Raw genomic sequence first — 19,235 nt, forward strand, 5'->3', positions numbered from 1 at the left:
TGTTTGTAAGTCAGAACAGGTGCATTTTTAAAGTGTAACCCCAGCCTAAATTATATATGCTTTAGATTTGGATAGCATAGATAAAGGTAAAGGTTTCCCCTGATGTTAAGTCCAGTCGTGTCTGACTCTGGGGGTTGGTGCTCATCTTCATTTCTAAGCCGAAGAGCCGGCGTTGTCTGTAGACACCTCCAAGGTTATGTGACTGGCATGACTGCATGGAACACCATTATCTTCCCGCTGGAGTGGTACCTATTGATCTACTCACATTTGCATGTTTTTGAACTGCTAGGTTGGCAGAAGCTGGAGCTAACAGCGGGCGCTCAATCCACTCCCCGGATTTGAACCTGGGACCTTTCGGTCTGCAAGTTCAGCAGCTCAGCACTTTAACATACTGAGCCACCGGAGGCACTGGATAGCATAGGGAAGAGTTAACAGCCCTATGGTGTTTGTGTTGCTGTCTGTGCCCCTGTTCAGAAGATTTCACCTCACTTTCTGTCCCTGTGATAACTGGCAATTTGGCTTGTTGTAGAAACAAGGATTGTTAATAAAGTTTCAATGGAGACACTTTTCCCCCATGATATTTCTTCAAGGAGTGAATTTCCCTTCTGAGGGGTAGATTCCTTCATTTCCTGTTGTCTCATCTCCGTTCTTAACTATACACTGTTTGTAAGTTGGATGGTTGTAACTCTGGGACTGCCTGTAATCTAGAACACTACTTTCATCTGGGCATAGAGCTGGGGAAAATCCTTTTGTTTTAAGTAGCCTAGGAAATAGTACCAAAAATCAATAAAAAGTTCAGCACCTTGCCCTCAGGTTAGGGATATACATAAACTTCTTTAATTTTGTTTTCACAATAATGAAGAACACACAAAATGTTCTCTCTGCTGGCCAGGGAGGAGAAGCTATTATAGGTTCTGAGCATGTTTCGCATGAAATATACCATTTTATGTGCAGAAATGTAGGCTTCTTTGCATAAAACAATGTTAAACACAAAGAATTTTTGCATACAGAAGTCCCCCCTCCCCAGCTGCCGCAATTTTTATTGTAGCTGACCAGTTTTTAGATGAGGTGATTGATGTGTTGAAACATCCTTTCTTATTGAGGATGAAAGTATTTTTTAAGAATTCTTTACATTCCATTAATTACATTTAGCTGATACCAAGGGTTGATACTCAAAAACAGAGCAGCTCTCATACTACCAGGAATGAAGTATTAAAACATATGTGTCCAGTTTGCTTCCAAAAGGTACCAAATTTTTAAGAAGGAGAGAAAAATGAGAGTTGTGGGTGGCAACATATGGTTGACAAGGGGTAGAATATCATGTACAGATTTGGTACAGGGTTTGGAAAATTGCATTTTATAACAAAATAATGCATATTCTCAACACGTTTTTTTAACTCTTGCAAAATTTGTTCAAATGGTTTTCATACCTTTTGGAAACAAACTCCATATATATCTCCTCTGTAAAGGAGAAAGGCACATATTTCGTGGCATATGCAGTGAAAACACCCAGGAAAAGGGAAAATGTAGGCGAATGAGATGTGGGACAGTAAAAATAATAAACACTAAAAACTGCAGGGAAAATCGTACCCCCAGCCTTTCCTGAACTTTGCAAACTGATTCTTCTTTGCTGACTAATATTGATCTTGATAACATTTGTAACAATCCTATAAAGAGAGCTATCAACTGTATTGTTAATTGGGCTGCAGAAAGTTCCACATCTGTTCCACATTGTTACATTCACAAAAAAGTGTTATTACAAAAATTATTAATCTTATTGCTCATTAATTAAAATAAGCAATTAATGGTTTAGATAGAAAAGGGAATGAAAATATGGCCAAAGTTGTCTTTCAAAGATGTAAGTTGAGACTTCACATGTTTGGAATATCTTTCCAGTAAGAACTGGGTACTATGGTGGAATTAAATGGCATCCATAAGACTATATTTGATGTTTTATTTACAGTAACACTAATACATTATCTTTCTTTTCTGAAGGTTGCAAAAGTGTGCCAAATTAGTAAAAGAAGCCAGGCTGAGGGGTATGTAGGATGTGCTAATTGAAGAAAGTTTGTTTGTGTATATGCAGCAATATCAGTTGGTTAAAGCATCAAGTCTGAATTTCATTTGTAGAGCTCTTGATCTGTGGAATAGCTTATCATCATGCTGGAGTAGAGGTGTCTGATAGAAAAATCATTGAAGCAGCCTTTAATATGGGAGACATACCAGTTCTTTGTGAGTACAAACATTTTCAAATTCTGAAGTGTTGGTATCATATTAGTTCTTTCAAAAAATAGTTTTCGTTTCTAGAAAGCCAACGTGTGAGCATCCCAAATTTATTTTTTACTCGTGTGGTATGAATTTAAGAAATATTAATTTGTAGAAATGAACAGCTTTCATTTTCCAATGGGTTCGGTTGCTCCTCCTCATTGCTCTGGTAGACAGGAAACAGACTTTGAAGGACAAACCACAAGGGGGAGCAATCCCCAAGCTCTTAGACTAGAACTGTCCAGCCTCTGCACGGAGAAGGCTGCATCTAGAGCTCTCTTGTCTCTCTTTCACGTCTGCTTTCTTCGTTTATTTTTCTTCTTGGCCGCTGCCTTTAAAGAGGGGGGGGGGTATTTAGATTTAAATTAATAGTTATGAATGGCACAGAAAACTATAAAAAAGATCCAAAGTTGAGTGGTGATTATAACTTTTTGTAAATCGCACTAGATTACTGTGGACTAGCGTAATCTACCCTGTTTCCTGCAAAATAAAACTTACCCTGAAAATAAGACCTATCATGATTTTTCAGCATTTCTGAGGATGCTTGAAATATAAGCTCTATTTCAAAAATAAGCTCTAGATAAAGTTCATTTAAAAAGTCAATTTGGAAAAATAAGACTGCCCTTGAAAACAAGCACTAATGCATCTTTTGGAGCAAAAATTAATATAGGACCCTATCTTATTTTGGGGAAAACAGGGTAGCTCACAAGGTTCTTGGGAGTATGAAATTGTAGAATTCACTGTACGCTGTCTTGAAAGAATACAAATGTGATGATAAAATGACCATACAAAACTACATTTCTCATTGACCATTTAAGAAATGTAGTTTATGTCTTTGTATTATTTTAGAACAAATAGGTAATATGGTCCTAATCCACTGAGATAAATATTAAAATCAAGTATAGTTGGATTTTCACTTTTAGCTTATATTGCCATCCTTCACAGAACACTGTAAAGAATACTTGTAAAATGTACTTCAAATCATAGCCTAAGATTTTCTGGCAGATAGCATTTCTGTAGGATCTACAGGCCTAGGTTTGTACTTGATATTCCTAGAACTATTATTAGACTGTGATTGTATTGAATCAAACAATTTTGCTTGGTTAGTACTCATTTATTTATTTATTTATTTATTATTTACTAAACTTTTACCCCGCCCTTCTCACCCCGAAGGGACTCAGGGCGGCTTTACAATGTAGCAATAATTCAATGCTGTTTAAAAACACAAGGAAAATAATATAAAATACACATTAAATTACAGTAAAACACAATTAAAACCATTTACATCACATGACCCTAACATCCACTTTGGCCATTGCTGAATAAAACACTTTCTGATCTTGCCTTCATCTTGCATGCTTTCAGTGGATCAATTAATGCTCAGGCACACTGGGAGACTCGAGATTTTCGACAGAACCACTGCATTGATTTTCCAGGCCTGAAACAAGTGATACACAAATGTTACCAAAACAAGTATTTTACTATATACAGAGTGAAAAATGCCAGATGTCTAAGCTGGGTTCAGAAAATGAAAAGGCACAAGGGATCTTACTGAAACATACATTGGAGAATGGAGTGCAGAAAATTGTTCCAGAGAAAAATCAATCTGTGCTTTATCATTTATAGAAAAGCCTTTGATTATGCAGATCATGAAAACCTGTAATATTTTGTTGAACAAGGTGAAGTCACATTCCCATTGGTAATCATGTGTATAGTGGCAGGCAATAAAAAATCCTGCATTATTCTGCCAGTAATGCTTTCTCAGTATTCCATGGGATCTCAGCCTTACTGTTTGATTTTGGAGCATCAACAGAGCTGGATGATCCTCTCCCTCAATCTTATTTTTTGTTAGATACAGTGTTCCTTCACTACTTTGCAGTTCACTTTTTGCTGATTCACTGTTTTGCGGTTTTTCAATAAACTCTAAAAGACTATTATAAATCATAAAAAATTACAATTTACAGCCTAAGGGAGGGAGGAAGGAGAAGCCAAAGGGAGAGAAAAGAAGCCCAAGCAACAACAGGAGGAGAAGGAGGCAATTTATCAATACACAATTGGTGGATAAAGACTTAAAATAGTGTTTATAGTATACTAAAATAATGTATAAATATTAAAATTAATATAGTGTCCCTACTTCACGGATTTTTACTTATTGCGGGTGGTCCTGGAACCTAACCCCAGCGATAAGTGAGGGAACAGTGTATTTGCAAATAATGTCCCATCCTTTATGGGGAGTCAGTTCCAAAGGAGGGTTTCTGCCTCTGAGACACAGACATTTTTGTGAATGCGAGAACATATGAAAATCCTGCTGGATAACACCAAATAGTTATATTGTGCAGTATCTTTCCTCCAGCAGCTAACCTATTCACAAAAAAACATGATGACAATACCAGTAACTGGTATTGGAAGACAAGCTGCTTAATATTTTGTGTGGATCAAGACTCATCCTAATCACAGTAGTTTACAGGCAAAGAGGAAACTTAGGGAATGGATTAAAATGAATATTGAGGGGACTAAACTTTGGGTGTCTCCTTTTAAATCATGTGAGGCTGTAGTGCCAGTCCAGAATAACCAATCCATCCCCCTTTTTTGACATTTCCTGGTCTCATGTTATTTCCCTCTACCAATTTTCTTCATATCACATTTAAATTGCTAATTCTGCGACACATTTATCTCCAGATGTTTTCCTTTTTGTCTAAATTAAGAAGTTTCAACATTGTCATGTGTCCTTGTAGAATGGTCATTCTTTTTCGGGTTTTTGGTTGCCTAATGGGGCACATTTTCAAGTTCTACAATATTTTGTAGATATGTAACATCTAGAACTATACATGCAGTTTCCTAGTTACAAACAAGATAGGTTCTTTTTGTTCTTAAATTGAATTTGTTCATTAGTCAGAACAGGTACATTTTTAAGTGTAACCCTAGCCATATGTGTGTGTGTGTGTAAGTATGTGTGTGTGTATGTTGCATGTGTTTGGGTGGCATATGGAAGAGTTTACACCCCTGTGGTGGTTTGTTTCCTGTCTTTGCTCCTGTTCAGATTATGTCACCTCACTTTCTGTCCCTCAGATAATTGGATTTTGAAAAAAAAATGGCTTGTTGTGGAAACACTGGTGATAAAGCTTCAGTGAAGACCTGTTTTCCCCATGATAACTCTTCCAGGAGTGAATTTCCTTTCCTAAGGGTAGATTTCTCTCACTTCCTGTTGCCTCACCACTGTTCTTAACTACATTTGTCAGTTTGATGTTTGTAACTTGGGGACCACCTGAACATGATATTTTAAGTAAGTTTATGCTATAAAACGGACATGATGGAATCTTACAGGAAGTGTGACAGCCAGAGTTTAAATTCTATTTTTCCCATCCATGGGAAGGGAGCACATTCAGTATAGTTTTTGTTTGTGCCTTTCAAAACAATTTTTCTTTAGCTGATCTGTTTAAATGCTTCCAGTTACTACCAGCACCCTTGCTATGGGAGTGAATTTACCAGCACACCTGGTAATTATAAAATCAACAATGCATTATGCTGGAGGAATGTTTCAGGAGTACAGTGAAACTGATATTTTGCAAATGATTGGAAGAGCAGGAAGACCTCAAGTAAGTTGTTTTTTGAAAAACAATTTAAAAATGAAAGTATTTACAATTTTTATGTACTTAGAACTGGGGCAAAGATACAAAACTATTTACTTAAAAATTCTTTATTTATATTTGTTTACAAAGTTTTTATTTGCACAGTAGAACTATTTCTGAATAATTAATACAGTACTATTCATTAGAAAGCCTGTGAAGTTAATACCACAGGCTTGAATTTCCAAGCTGAATGAAATTGTTTTAGAAAATTCTATAGGAAAAACTAGGAATGCTCTCGTTGAAAGGCCAAAAACTTTAATCACAGTAGTATCTGAATTATCCAAATCTTCAACATTTGAAAACATTCATCCACAGTGCATATTTTAGAAGTCTTGTTTGCTTTCTTTTTATATATCCGCAAGAAACAGATTTCATCTATGTTTAAATAAGGCCCTGAGCCCATTTTTATGAGAAGACTAGAAACAGCTTCAGATGGAAAGAGCTATGAAAGTCACATACCTTGCATCGTGAAATGCTAAGGCATAGATATAGGAAATTGGCTAAGCACAATCATTTTCAAGGTGTTTAGTGATCTTTGTGAAATTATCGATATTAAGTTGTTGTTTTTTTTACGCTATATACCTATGCTTTTCAAGGTTGCATGTAGAATTTCCCTGTTGGATGTCAGAGGAAACCTCTCATTTCTTGCCATGTTGAGCCATGTATACAACTGTTATTTTTGGAAAATGGCATTCATAACCTTTTGGAAAATACCTGTTGGGGATCATACCTTTTTATAAAAAAGCATGATCTTTCAGAAAAGTGCTAAAAACTGTTTACAGTATAATCTTCTCTTATGGTATACAACTAGTTATAATTATGCAAGGTAATGGTTTCAGTTGTTAGACTGACTAACCTGTTATCTCTAATCTGTTAGGAAAATTGAGATTTTATCAGTGCATAAAAACAGCAGAGCTTTAGAAGTGTTTTTCAGTGCCCAAAAATATATACTCTCCCATTTTAAAAAAACTTGTTTTATATCATGCACTCAAGAGACAAAAATGAAGTAGATTTTGATAAAAATAACATATTTGGTTTACTTGTAATCTTCATGTGTTCAGCACACACAGGTACAAAACTTATCAGTCCAGTTTTAGATATGTATGAGATAATTATCTGTGCCATCCAGCCAGAACATCTCTTTATAACAAAACAGCTATCAACAGGTCACATAGTCAGAGAGAGAGAGAGAGAGAGAGAGAGAGAGAGAGAGAGAGAGAGAGAGAGAGAGCGTGCATGTGGCCTGCAGCCCCTTTTATAACTTCTCAAAAACCATAGAGTAAAGGAAACTGCATACCCAGAACATACATACAGGAAACAGTAAGCAACATGATCATAGATGAACATTACTAGGGAAGGCTTGAAGAAGGTTGTCATTTCCAATAGTTATAAACCATGATAAATTTAACATTTTTACTGCAGTAATACAGTTTCCTCTTTCTCCCTTCGTCCCATCCATTTAAAAAAAATCATTTTTTTCTGGTCTTCATCAGTAATGGGTTACCATTAATATTAGTCAGTTCAGATAGATTCCCCCACATAATATTACTTCCCAATATAAAGGGTTTTGTTTATATTCATACAACCTTAAACTACAGTTCATACCTGTCAATTCAAAAGTAAGCTCCATGTTCAAGGCAGCTTTGTCCCAAGCAAGTATCTATGAGATCCATCCTTTATTAGGCTTTATATTATTCCTGAGGCTGTTAAATTCAATACATCTGTTCAATTTTCATTTCACAATACCTGAAGTTAGACACACTATAATTATTACTGTTGATGATTTTTTAAAATAATTTACTGAGAAAATTTTATACCTTGCTTTCAAAGAAACATAAACCAAATCAATATCATATATATACATGTTTAATGTTTTAAAGTGTTCTTTAATTATAACACTTAATCTAATTGCTATTGTTTTTTGTTTTGGTTGTTTTGTGCCTTCAAGTTGTTTCCAACTTATGGTGACCCTAAAATGAACCCATCATAGGATTATCTTTTAAAGAGTTGTTCAGAAGCAGGTTGCCTTTGCCTCCCCTGAGGCTGAGACAATGTGACGTGTCCATAGTCAAACTTCCTTGTTTTTTGTGTACTGTATCAAAATAAGAGAACAGCAGATGAGGATAGCTCAGCATAAATGTAGTCACTTGCTACCTGTTTTAAAGTGTACCTCTTTATACATATGTATGTAATTTTTTTCAGTTTGATACAACAGCTACAGCAGTTATCATGACAAGGCTAAGTACAAGAGATAAATATGTTCAGATGTTAAATGGTGCCGATACAATAGAAAGCAGGTAACCTAAGCCATTTTTCTTTATGCTGTCCGTAACATGTTTGCTTATTGAGAAGAAATTTATCTCCTGGATCATGAAGATAGGCCTGTGGGGAAAGTGAAGGTTGGAAAATCTTTATCTTCCCAGCATGTAGGAGAATACTAATCAGCTAGACAAACAATAATCCATAGCAGTGTTTTCTCTGAACACTTGCAGTAATAGTCTGAGCAGAACAGAAATAAGTTTGTGTTATAATCTTTCATGTAGTTCCATGGTTCTAAATTTCAAGTGTATTACTTTATACAGTACAGCAGTGATTAATTTGAAAGAATTAAAACAGGAAAATAGATACAAATTATTACATCTTTTTAACCAAAACAAAGAACTTTCTCCCTTCTCCAGCACAGTTATTCTCTAATCCAACTCAGAGACTTTTGTGGCTGCTTCTGATTACAAATTAAAACATTGAAAGATCTTATCATGAATGTGTCTGAATTTCTTTTGGAATTTTGTGCAATTTATGTAACACACAAACAAATCCATATTTTAAAAATCCAAGTCTAAATTTACAATCAGTGTATTCACATAAAAGTGCAGATGGATTCTGGGAACTAGGGACTATGCTAGTGGCCAGATATGAAGCTGGATGTGGTGAATTTGAACACCCCCCCCCCCCCCCCCCGCCCGCCATCTTCTTTCCAGTTCAGTTGTCTCTAGTCATCTTATTCTGAGGATACCATTGATTACTGCTTGGAGATTTTTATATACAATTATTTGTTTTTTTGTTTCCTTAGCTTGCACATGCATCTTATTGAACACTTAAATGCTGAAGTAGTGCTGCATACCATAACTGATGTGAACATCGCTTTAGAATGGATACGATCGACCTTCCTTTACATCAGAGCTTTGAAAAATCCAGCTTATTATGGTTTGTTTATTCTTAAAATTTCTGAATTATAGAAGATTAAAATAAACTACCCACTTCTTTGACAATTATAGCAATATTCAGAAATTACAAGCAAGAGTAGCGGGGTTCTTTTTCTGTAGAGATTTCAGCCTTTTAAATTCCTAAAAATTCTTCTATTGGGAATTTTTAGATTCATAGCACTTCTCTTTGTCATATGTTTACAGCAGAGGTTCTCGTAAGTGTGCTCCGTGAGCCCTTGAGGCTCCATGAAACATACTAAGGGGTTCCGGGCTTCCCTCCTCCCCCTCCAATCATTCCCTTCTTCCTGCTCCCACCCCTGCTTCCCTTGCCACAAAAAGCTGTTTTTTCAGGGGGTGCTTTATGCTTTTCCTGCATGGTTGAAGGAAGTTGAACTGGATGGCACCTGGGGTTGCTCCTATTATTATTATTATTATTATTATTATTATTATTATTATTATTACAAAGGCTGGGTGGACATCTGTTGTGGTTGTGTTAATTGTGCTTTTCCTGCATAGAAGAAGGGAGTTGGACTGGATGACCCCTTGGATCTTCCACTGAAATACTGCTAAGTTTATGTTGGTTAAAATTGCTCTTAATTTTAAATACCGTGTTTCCCCGAAAATAGGACAGTGTCTTATATTACTTTTTGCTCCCAAAGATGCTCTAGGTCTTATTTTTAGGGGATGTCTTATTTTTCCATGAAGAAGAATTCACATTTATTGTTCAACAAAAAAATGAACATTTATTATATACTGTACAGTAGTTGTCATCACAAACCAGCATAACCAGATAAACTGTGAATCCTATCAAGAATTTCTTGTTACTACCATTATTTCCATGTACAACACTATGGTACGTACATTTACCGATCCTACATGAGCTAGTGTTCTGTTTGGCGGGCATGCTTCCAAACAAAAACTTTGCTAGGTCTTACTTTCGGGGGAGGCCTTATATTTAGCAATTCAGCAAAACCTCTACTAAGTCCTATTTTCTGGGGATGTCTTATTTTAGGGGAAACAGGGTATTGTATTTTTTCTCTTTCCTTTTTTTTTACACTACAAACGAATGTGCAGTATGCATGGGAATTTGTTCATGTTTTTTCCAATTAGTTTACACAAACATTCTCCATCCATCTGCCACTGGTCCAGCCCATCTGTCAAATTTTAACACACAGTATGTTAAAAAGTTTGCCCATGCCAGATATATACATATATATATGGGGCTTGGTCCCCATGTAAGCCTCCCCGAGTCCCTTTGCGGAGATGGGGCGGGATACAAGAATAAAGTTGTTGTTGTTGTTGTTGTTGTTGTTGTTGTTGTTGTTATATACATCATATATTATATAATATATACATATTTCCTGGTGCTCCACAAGAAACCTTTGCTTTAAAAAGGGCTCCGCGGTTGAAAAAGTTTGAGAACCCCTGGTTTACAGAAATTGCCCTTGCTGTATTTTCTTCATTAGTAAGGTTTTTCAGTATTGATGTCTCACAATATAGAAGTGTCAAAAGCACACTGGAATGCAATACTGCCCAAATATTTCCTTCTGTAGTCAATATTAAGTTGTACACCTGCTGTTGATAGAAATGCAGCTCTATTGCATTGAATATTGTCAGGTATTTCTGAGGTTTTATGTTAAATAGACTTGCTTTCATAGAGGATCAAATGACAGCATTAACATTCAGAAAAAGCATTTCATATCAAGAGAAAAAGGATCTATTTTCCTCCCCAAAGGCAGAGTTTCTGCTTCTGCACTGATCCTTCTTGCTGTCAACACCACAGCACAAGGCATTCCAGGGTGTTCGGCACAGTAGGATCTCTCTGTACATGGAACAGCTGCTTTTCAGAGCTGTGAAACAAAGGAAAGAAGTGGTAAACGGAATGAGTATTTTGCTGAAATGCCCTTAAATGATTACAGTTAGGACATTTAGCACCTTTCTCTACATCTGTTTTCACACTGACTTTGATTTTTTTAAAGGTACATTCAAAACCATTGTATTGGTAAATGGGAGTATGTTTACAACAATTAGTCTTGTCCCCCACCCCCCACCCCAAATCAAGGCATATATTTGTTCTATCTAATAGATCAGCAGGGCAAAGACCAATGTCAATACATTCACTTTTTTCTAATTTTCTTATTTAGTAGGAAAAGAAAGCAATTTCACTATTGGGATGCAAAAGAAGTGGAGAGATGGCAGGTGCTGAAGGCATTCTAAATTAGGAAAACTAGTATACATGCTTTTCTGTGCCTCTATTTCCACCCTGCACCATGAACTTTTGTTGCATTGGCTCATCAATGAGCAGTGTATGATTGTAGATCTCATTAGCCTTTGTATGTTGACAAAAAAAGGACAGTTGAAGAACTATAGTAGGAATCTCTCCTTCCTGAGATCCCTCTAGTTCTTTTCTGCCCAATTTTGGGTGCTAGTGCAGGTTGATATGGAGCAAGCAACAATTCATTTGGCTCTAAGGACAGTGAGTAACTTGTAACTGGCTATGTTTTAGACAGATCTAATCTCTTAGCTGATCAGCAGTCTAATATAACATAGATTTCCAATAATGTAGGAGAAATATTGTTTGTCTCTTCATTCTGTTATAAAGTTTAGTCTTCCTATATGAGCAGTTTGAGTCCAAAGCTTCTCTCACTGGACGTCAAGGCTTCTCTTGCTGATCTTTCCAAGCTCAGGCTATTTTATATTATGTCTGGGGCTTTTCTATGATAATTAGGTAATCAAAGCTGGATCTTGGAAAATTCTGACATTAACTCTTTTCTGATCTTGGGGTACCTGTGGCTAGTTTACTATCCAAAGAATACACAGTCATCCAGGTATTTGAAATTACAGTTTCCCTAACAAAGTGGTCCCTTCAAGGAAACATTATTGGAGAAATTCCAGGGTCTGCTAAGGTCTTATTCCCAAAATAATAGCAGTAAGACAAAATGTGATAAGAGTTCTTGAAGACTTCATAACCATACTGAATGTTTGGAAAGCAAATATCATCATTAACATAGATTGGAAGTTTGAATGACCATGGGCCTTTCTTACTACTGATTCTGGACAAGCTTCAATTTATCTGAATAATGATAGATATAAGTCTTGAATATGTTTATATACGTTGATTAATTGCTCTGCTAATTAGAGACCAATTAGTCATTTAAATGTCCTCAGAAAATTGTATGCTGGTCCGTTCTTCTTCTTCTTCTTTTTGTCATGAGAAGACCCCACCCAAACCCCTCAGACAGATGGCCATCCGGTTTAGTTGTGTTGTTATAGTCACAATACATTGTTGTGGTTTTGTGGGTCCGGATTGTGGTTTTGTGGTGTGGTTGTGTTGTTACAACGGGAGGCAAGGCTTTTGCGTTGTGTTGCCAAGTTTTGTATTTCTGGGGCGTTTAGTTGTGTTGTTATAGTCATGATCCAGTTCAAAGCAGATAATATAAGATTATAAATGGGTAATATAGCTGTGTGGAAGGGCCTTGAGTCTACACTGCCACATAATCCAGTTCAAATCAGATAATCTGTATTTTATAGGCAGTGTGGATCAGGCCTAAGTGCACTCTGCCTCTGCCCTGTCCTTATGTAGTAAAATACTATAAGCTATTATATTAAATATTAACACACTGATTTAATTATTCTTTTAATGAAGGATTTTCAGCTGGACTAGACAGAAATGGAATTGAAGAAAAGTTGCAAGGTTGATGTTTTTGTCTTTTCTTGAAAACAAAGATAATGTGTTTAAATAGACTCCAAGCTGTGCTGCTAAAGATATATGTCCACATCTTGTACATTTTAAGCATAGAAGCACTACTGGTTGACCTAAAGTTTATTTAATGACAAAAATTGCTTACTTGATTATGAGGATACCCAGAACTGATTCGCCTCTGCGTGATAGGTTTTCCATCTTATGCAGATTAAAAATAATTTGTCATGAAATAAATATGTCAGTCTAGATTTCATTTCAGTCCTACAACTTTCTTCATAGCAAGTGAATGTATAAAATGGAAGCCCATCAATCCTTTTAAATAGTGAAAACAAGTTCTCCAGGTCAGCTGGTATTTTGGTGTTCATGAAAGTTTGAATACATCCTAGCTGATTTCTAATTTTCTGAAGTTGCTGATAGTATGTTAATTATTCAAGGCACAATCCAAAAATACCAGCATGTTCTAAACTCTGATTAATCTCAACAGAACAATTAAATATGTTTAAGTCTTCTCTGACAAATTAATACTTAAAAGTGTTTAATTTTAGTCAGATCATGAATTCTGTCATGACATAACTCAATTTTTATATAATATTTTTCTCAAATTATCATTTCAAATTGGACAGAATTATGTTTGAAGAACCTGAATGATTTGTCATCATTTGATTTGATCAAGATGGATGAAAAACTCTATTTCAAGCCAACAGGTGATAATTATCATGTTTATACAGTACTACAAGTGTATATTTTTAAGGTTGGTGCTATGGCCGTTGTACTCTAGATGCTTTAGGGATACTTTTCCATATTATATTATGAACATTCTGTCGATAGTGCATCAATGTTAAAAGCATGAACTTTTGGGGTGCCGTCAAGTCCTTTCCAATGGATGGGTATTCTTGTTAAGATTTGTTCAGAGGAGGTTTGGAATTGTCTTTCCCTGAGAATGAGATAAATATTACTTGTTTAAGGTCACCTAGGAGGCTTCCATGGTCAAGCTAGGATTCAAGTCCTAGTCTAACACTCAAACCACTAGACCATACTGGTCTCTTATGACCTCTTCATACATGGCAAATTTTGGCATCAACTCCAGTTGTGCAGCAGGTTTGCCATCGAGCCCACCAGCTCCCACTACACGTGGGGGAAGTACTTCCGAGGCAGCTCCGGGGCAAAAACTGTGGTGGAACTGGAGTAACTGCCAAAAAAAAAAAAAGCTGCCAATGGCAACAAGGGAGGGCTGTGAGTAATTTTGGAAGTCGTTTTGGAATTTGGGTAATTTTGGCGATTCAGAGATACAAACCACCAAATATAAACTGGGAAGGATCCCCTCTGAAGCATTAATAAAATAGTATGCAAGCTGCTGAAATTTTCAGCTAAATTCAGAAAAGATTTGTTTATTCGGACTTCTTTTTTATTATAATAATATTCCGCCACCCTGGGGGCAGGATGACTGCTAGCATGATGATTGACAAGAGCAGCTGAACACAGTTTTTTCCTTATTAGCCCTGCCTAGCCAATCAGAAGAAGAAAGCAGATCACACAGCTTTTTTGCAAAGCTGGTAATAGGTATAGTCATGCGGAGGTCCTCCATTTTCCATGGGCGACATGGTGTTGGAGAGAGAGAATGTCTTGTTTCCTTGTTAAATTTGTTTAATGGTGTTTTGGGAAGTCTGCTATTATATAATAAATATATCATGTAGAACAATGAATTTAATGCTATACCTAACTGTTTTATGTAACTATATGAATTTTCTGCAGAGACTGGACGATTAATGGCTTGGTATTATATTGCCTTTGACACCATGAAAAACTGTTTCATGATTAAAGGGACTGAGACTTTATCTGAGCTGGTAATTTCTTTATTTTAAACGATGTGTTAATATGTATGAACTGTAAACTCTGTTAATGTATTTGTTTATATTTTCCAAAAAGCCAGTTTCTGTCAGAATTGCATACAGTTTTGGTTACTTACTTTAGATCCACATGCAAGAGGGGAAAAGGTGTTAATAATATCGTGCAATTCTTGTGGAGGTCAGTAGAAGAGTCTGTATAATGTATAGTACCAAAGCATATCAAAAGCTGAATTCTATTATACAAGTTAACTTACTTGACATGTGGTGTTGGAGAACAGTTCCACAAACATGAAAAAAGACAAATAAATGGAATATAGAGCAAATCAAAGTTGAACTCTCAGTAGATGTCAAAATGACGATATAACATGAGATGACATGATTAATTAGAAAAGACATCACCTGGCAAAGTCCAAGGTATTAGGAAAAGAGAAAGACTAAGGCCCCTTCTATCCTGCCATATAATCCAGATTATCAAAGCAAATAGTACACATTATTCACTTTGAACTGGATTATATGAATCTACTCTGGCATATAATCCAGTTCAAAGCAGATAATCTGGATCTTTTGGCAATGTAGGAGGGACCTATTCCAGCTAGGCTGCAATTAAGAACTGATGCTATTCACCTGAGGAGATCCAGTCAGTTGGCTGAGAGAAAGTGGCATAAATAATTTTTACCTATTGTTTGAAAAAGATATGAGAAAGTGTTGAGCAGCAGAATATTTATCTGGATATGAAGTTGCTATCCTCATGCAGCATTCTTTAAATTAAATAATAAGAATAATTATTGTTAATTATGTTATGGGTATAATTTTTTCAGCTTTCTGGTTGTCTCTCACACTTTTCTGGTTGTCTCTCACCTTCTCCACTTTTTCTTTCTTTCTTTCTTTCTTTCTTTCTTTCTTTCTTTCTTTCTTTCTTTCTTTTTTGTGCAGTTGTATATATTTCTGACTGAGCCATTAATCCCCCATAAGTATGTTAACTTTGTATCCCCATGGCTTAATTCTTTTCAGTGTCAAACAATATCCATAGAATTATCAAATCATAGAATTAGAAGGGGCCTATGGGCCATGTGTTCCAACATCCCTGTTACATCAAAAAGCAAAGACTTGTGAACTGTGACTTGGAAACCGGCATTGTAAACCCGGTCTTGATCCTGTTTTGTGATCATAATTTATAGTGAAAGCAGAAATCATCAGTTACTGTTTTGGTTGTCCATGCAATGATCTATATCTCTTAAAGGGTAGAGGATTCATTTATGCAATGCCAGCCATTTGGATATGAACTAAACCAAAATGCCGATTTTTACAAATATAAATATACTTGCTGTTCAGGCTTGCTTAGGTCATTTTGCTCATTAAGATCTCTTGTTATTGTTGCTTCTTGAGATTTTCAGTTCCGGCTAAAAGAGATGGGAATAAGATTTTACATCCTGTAGTATTTTTTCGACATCTCTGCCATCCATAACATTTAATCTAATTCCTTGAGCATTTTCATTCAGAATAAAGAAAACAGTGAAAGAATGCTTATACAAAAAACTTAAGTTTTATAAAATAAACTGCTAAAATTATATCGTTATCTAATGGCTATCATAATGTATTACCAAACCAAAAAAAAGACAAATATGTCAACAACATGACTATAAACATGGATGCACAAACCATAGGTAATCTACACACAAACACAAAAACAATTATATGAACCTCACACTCATTGTTGTGCAAAGGTGATAAACGAATTCCAATCTTTCTTGTAGTTTGTCACAGGTATCTACTTAATCCGCCCATTCAGTTTGTCAATCTCACCTGGTTCTCAGATTTTCTTGTGTTGGAATCTCCACCTCTCCACTCACCACCCAGGAGCACTGAAGGCAATACCAGGTCACTTTTGCTTTCCTCCCAAAACTCTGCATGGGGAGGATGTTGGACATTTAAAAGTTATTCATATGTAATGGGATAACTGTGTCCCATGATTGGGGTTGTTGTATGTCTTTCAGGCTGTGTGGCCATGTTCCAGAAGTATTCTCTCCTGACGTTTCGCCCACATCTATGGCAAGCATCCCATGATTATTTCCTTGGAAAGTGTGTGTGTATATGTATTGTGAGTGTGTGTTTGCCAGTAGGCTTGGTCAGATGGGACATGCATACACAGCCTTGACAGACACATGTGGCCATGCACAATTACCATTTCTGATATAGATTTCTATAAATAACTAAGTTTAAATAACCCTGAGGTTGTCAGGCTACTTCAGCATGTTGACATGCTATGTAGAGAAACCAGAGCTTGGTTTCCTTTGTAGGTAGATGGAAATGCACAGATTGCTGTTAAACAAGTGCTTAAAACAGTATTAAAATGTTTATTCAAATTTAAGGTAATAGAAATTGTAATTAATGACAGAAATTATTGCAGGTCGCATTGATATCCAGCTGCAGTGAATTTTCAGACATCAAGTTACGAACAAATGAGAAAAAAACACTGAATACTTTGAATAAAGACAAGAACAGGCCAACTATAAGGTATAAGATGAAATATCAGATTATTCTAAAATTAAATGTAATACTAATTATAAAGCATTGTTGTCTTCCACACCATTTATGTGCTTTTAATCTTTATTGACATAAACACTATTCTGCTTAGAACTAATTCACACAGGAGAGCCTCCATGTGGTCAGATGCCTATGTCTGACTGTGGCAATGACTTGTTCCAACACATATTACAATCAGCTGAATTCCATCTCTCTGTCTGTGCTGCTGCCCCTCACACACCCTCCAGCGGTGCAGAAATTTCTCTTGGAGCACCACTGAAATTACCCAACAAAGCAGTTACCGATATCCTGTGATTCTTCGTTTTTCTCTAACATAAAAAGAATCCTCATGTGTGCTGAGTGGCAAATGAGTGTGGGAGAGGTGGCAGAGAGAGAAGGAGAAAGAGGACTGGACTCAGACTTTCTGGCTGATGGAAGCAATTTTCAGAATCATCCAGGTGAAGATATCTGGCCACGTAGAAGCTCTTCTTTTCCCTTTTGGAGGAACTGAGCTTTTCACTGCTTTTTCAAAACTTCCCTACATTTACTTTAAAACTTATTGCACGACATGTGGTCCATCAGGCTCTAGCCCAACAGCAGTACATCTTGCTGAGTACTTGATAACTTCATGGCAGTTTTTCACTTCCAGATGGTCAGCAATGGCAGAAGCATTACTGAGTCTCTAGTACAACATGGCATATGATGGGAAGACTTTATTCACTTTGGTGGATCACACATTTTTCAATGCTCCTAGGGATTTTTGCTGCCCATAAATCACCTTTAACAGAACGAAATGTCACATCTGAACCCCGAGGTCTGCTATGCTAAACCTACTTACTTCATAGAAAGCCAATTTAACTTATGGGCTGTATTTATGAGAAGACATATACAGGACTGTACCCTAAGTCCCCCTTTTCAGTTGGGCTTTAAAACATTGAACTAGGAATACCTTTCTATGCCAGGTGAATAAAATACTATGGTATATTCTTCTATACAGATATCCAATGGAAGGAAAAATAAAAACAAGAGAAATGAAAGTGAATTGGTAAGCATTTTGCACAATTTTCAACAAAAGATGCTGAACTATCCTAATAAATTAATCATTCAGGATGTTTTCTGGCCATTCCATAATCACTGGATTTAACTTTAAATTGGATTTCTTTCTGCCTCAGTATATTTTTAATTTGATGTTTTCAAAATTGTTAACAATGTGGTATTTCTTTTTTCAGTCTCATTCAGTCACAACTAGGATGTTTGCCCATTCAAGATTTCACTTTGACACAAGATATAGGAAAGATTTTCAGAAGTGGTACACGACTTACAAAATGTATGGTTAAATTTAAATTTTCTTGCATTGAAACTACTTAATAATAGTCTGCACTACAAACAGTTTTTAAAAAGGCACTTGCTTGTTTTTTCTTGTCTAGGGTTGTCCGAATTTCTGGCTTCTCGTGAATACCACTTTTTGGTCTTATTAAATTCTTTGATTTTAGCAAAGTGCTTCAAATGTAGACTTTGGGAAAACTCATTATATGTATCTATACAGCTTGAAAAAATTGGTGCGTATTACAGTCCAGAGGAAAGTATGAATTGTCTTATACATTACATTTTAAATAAGTAAATTTTAAGCATTTTGGATGAAATCCAATTGGCCAACAGAATGGATACCATTGGCAGAATAAATTTCCTTCTAATATGCCACAATTTGCACAGAGGAATTGTGGGACCCTTCGGAGTAGACTTGGGAGCAGGGGGAGCACAGAGGGAAGATATATTCTGACTAGCCAACCATTCATTAAACATTGGATGTATTGGGCATTGGCGGTATTTAAAATGATTGTTTGTTAGAATAAAGTAGGAAAGGAACACACAACTAACTTTGGCATCAATCCCATCAACACATTGTAGGGTGAGCTACTTTAAATAATGACCTTCCCAACTAAGCTACTCTGAATTAAATAGAACTTCCACTGTTAATTATAGTTATTCCCTGAACTAAAAAAAGTGGTCTTTATGTTTTACCAGAGTTAGTAAGAAGCCCGCAGACATGTTCAACATTGAAATA

At 36.1% G+C, this 19,235-nt stretch overlaps 1 protein-coding gene across 13 annotated transcripts in view; it reads left to right on the top strand.

The window, feature by feature from the left end:
- The window catches only part of hfm1 (helicase for meiosis 1), a 121,662-nt gene that overhangs the window by 81,261 nt on the left and 21,166 nt on the right, over positions 1 to 19,235 (top strand). For 11 of the 13 annotated variants that reach the window (XM_062978012.1, XM_062978002.1, XM_062978010.1 and 8 more), the window contains 12 exons: positions 1,996 to 2,039; positions 2,131 to 2,232; positions 5,716 to 5,861; positions 8,097 to 8,191; positions 8,965 to 9,098; positions 12,744 to 12,791; positions 13,424 to 13,504; positions 14,553 to 14,644; positions 17,055 to 17,161; positions 18,168 to 18,215; positions 18,400 to 18,497; positions 18,598 to 18,729. In XM_062978012.1, coding sequence (XP_062834082.1) covers positions 1,996 to 2,039; positions 2,131 to 2,232; positions 5,716 to 5,861; positions 8,097 to 8,191; positions 8,965 to 9,098; positions 12,744 to 12,791; positions 13,424 to 13,504; positions 14,553 to 14,644; positions 17,055 to 17,161; positions 18,168 to 18,215; positions 18,400 to 18,497; positions 18,598 to 18,729 — 1,127 coding nt within the window. The remainder of the gene's footprint in view (positions 1 to 1,995; positions 2,040 to 2,130; positions 2,233 to 5,715; positions 5,862 to 8,096; positions 8,192 to 8,964; positions 9,099 to 12,743; positions 12,792 to 13,423; positions 13,505 to 14,552; positions 14,645 to 17,054; positions 17,162 to 18,167; positions 18,216 to 18,399; positions 18,498 to 18,597; positions 18,730 to 19,235) is intronic. The other 2 variants (XM_062978009.1, XM_062978008.1) reach the window with 2 other exon arrangements.

Source organism: Anolis carolinensis, chromosome 4 (assembly GCF_035594765.1).
Source record: "Anolis carolinensis isolate JA03-04 chromosome 4, rAnoCar3.1.pri, whole genome shotgun sequence".
Lineage (NCBI taxonomy): Eukaryota > Metazoa > Chordata > Lepidosauria > Squamata > Dactyloidae > Anolis > Anolis carolinensis.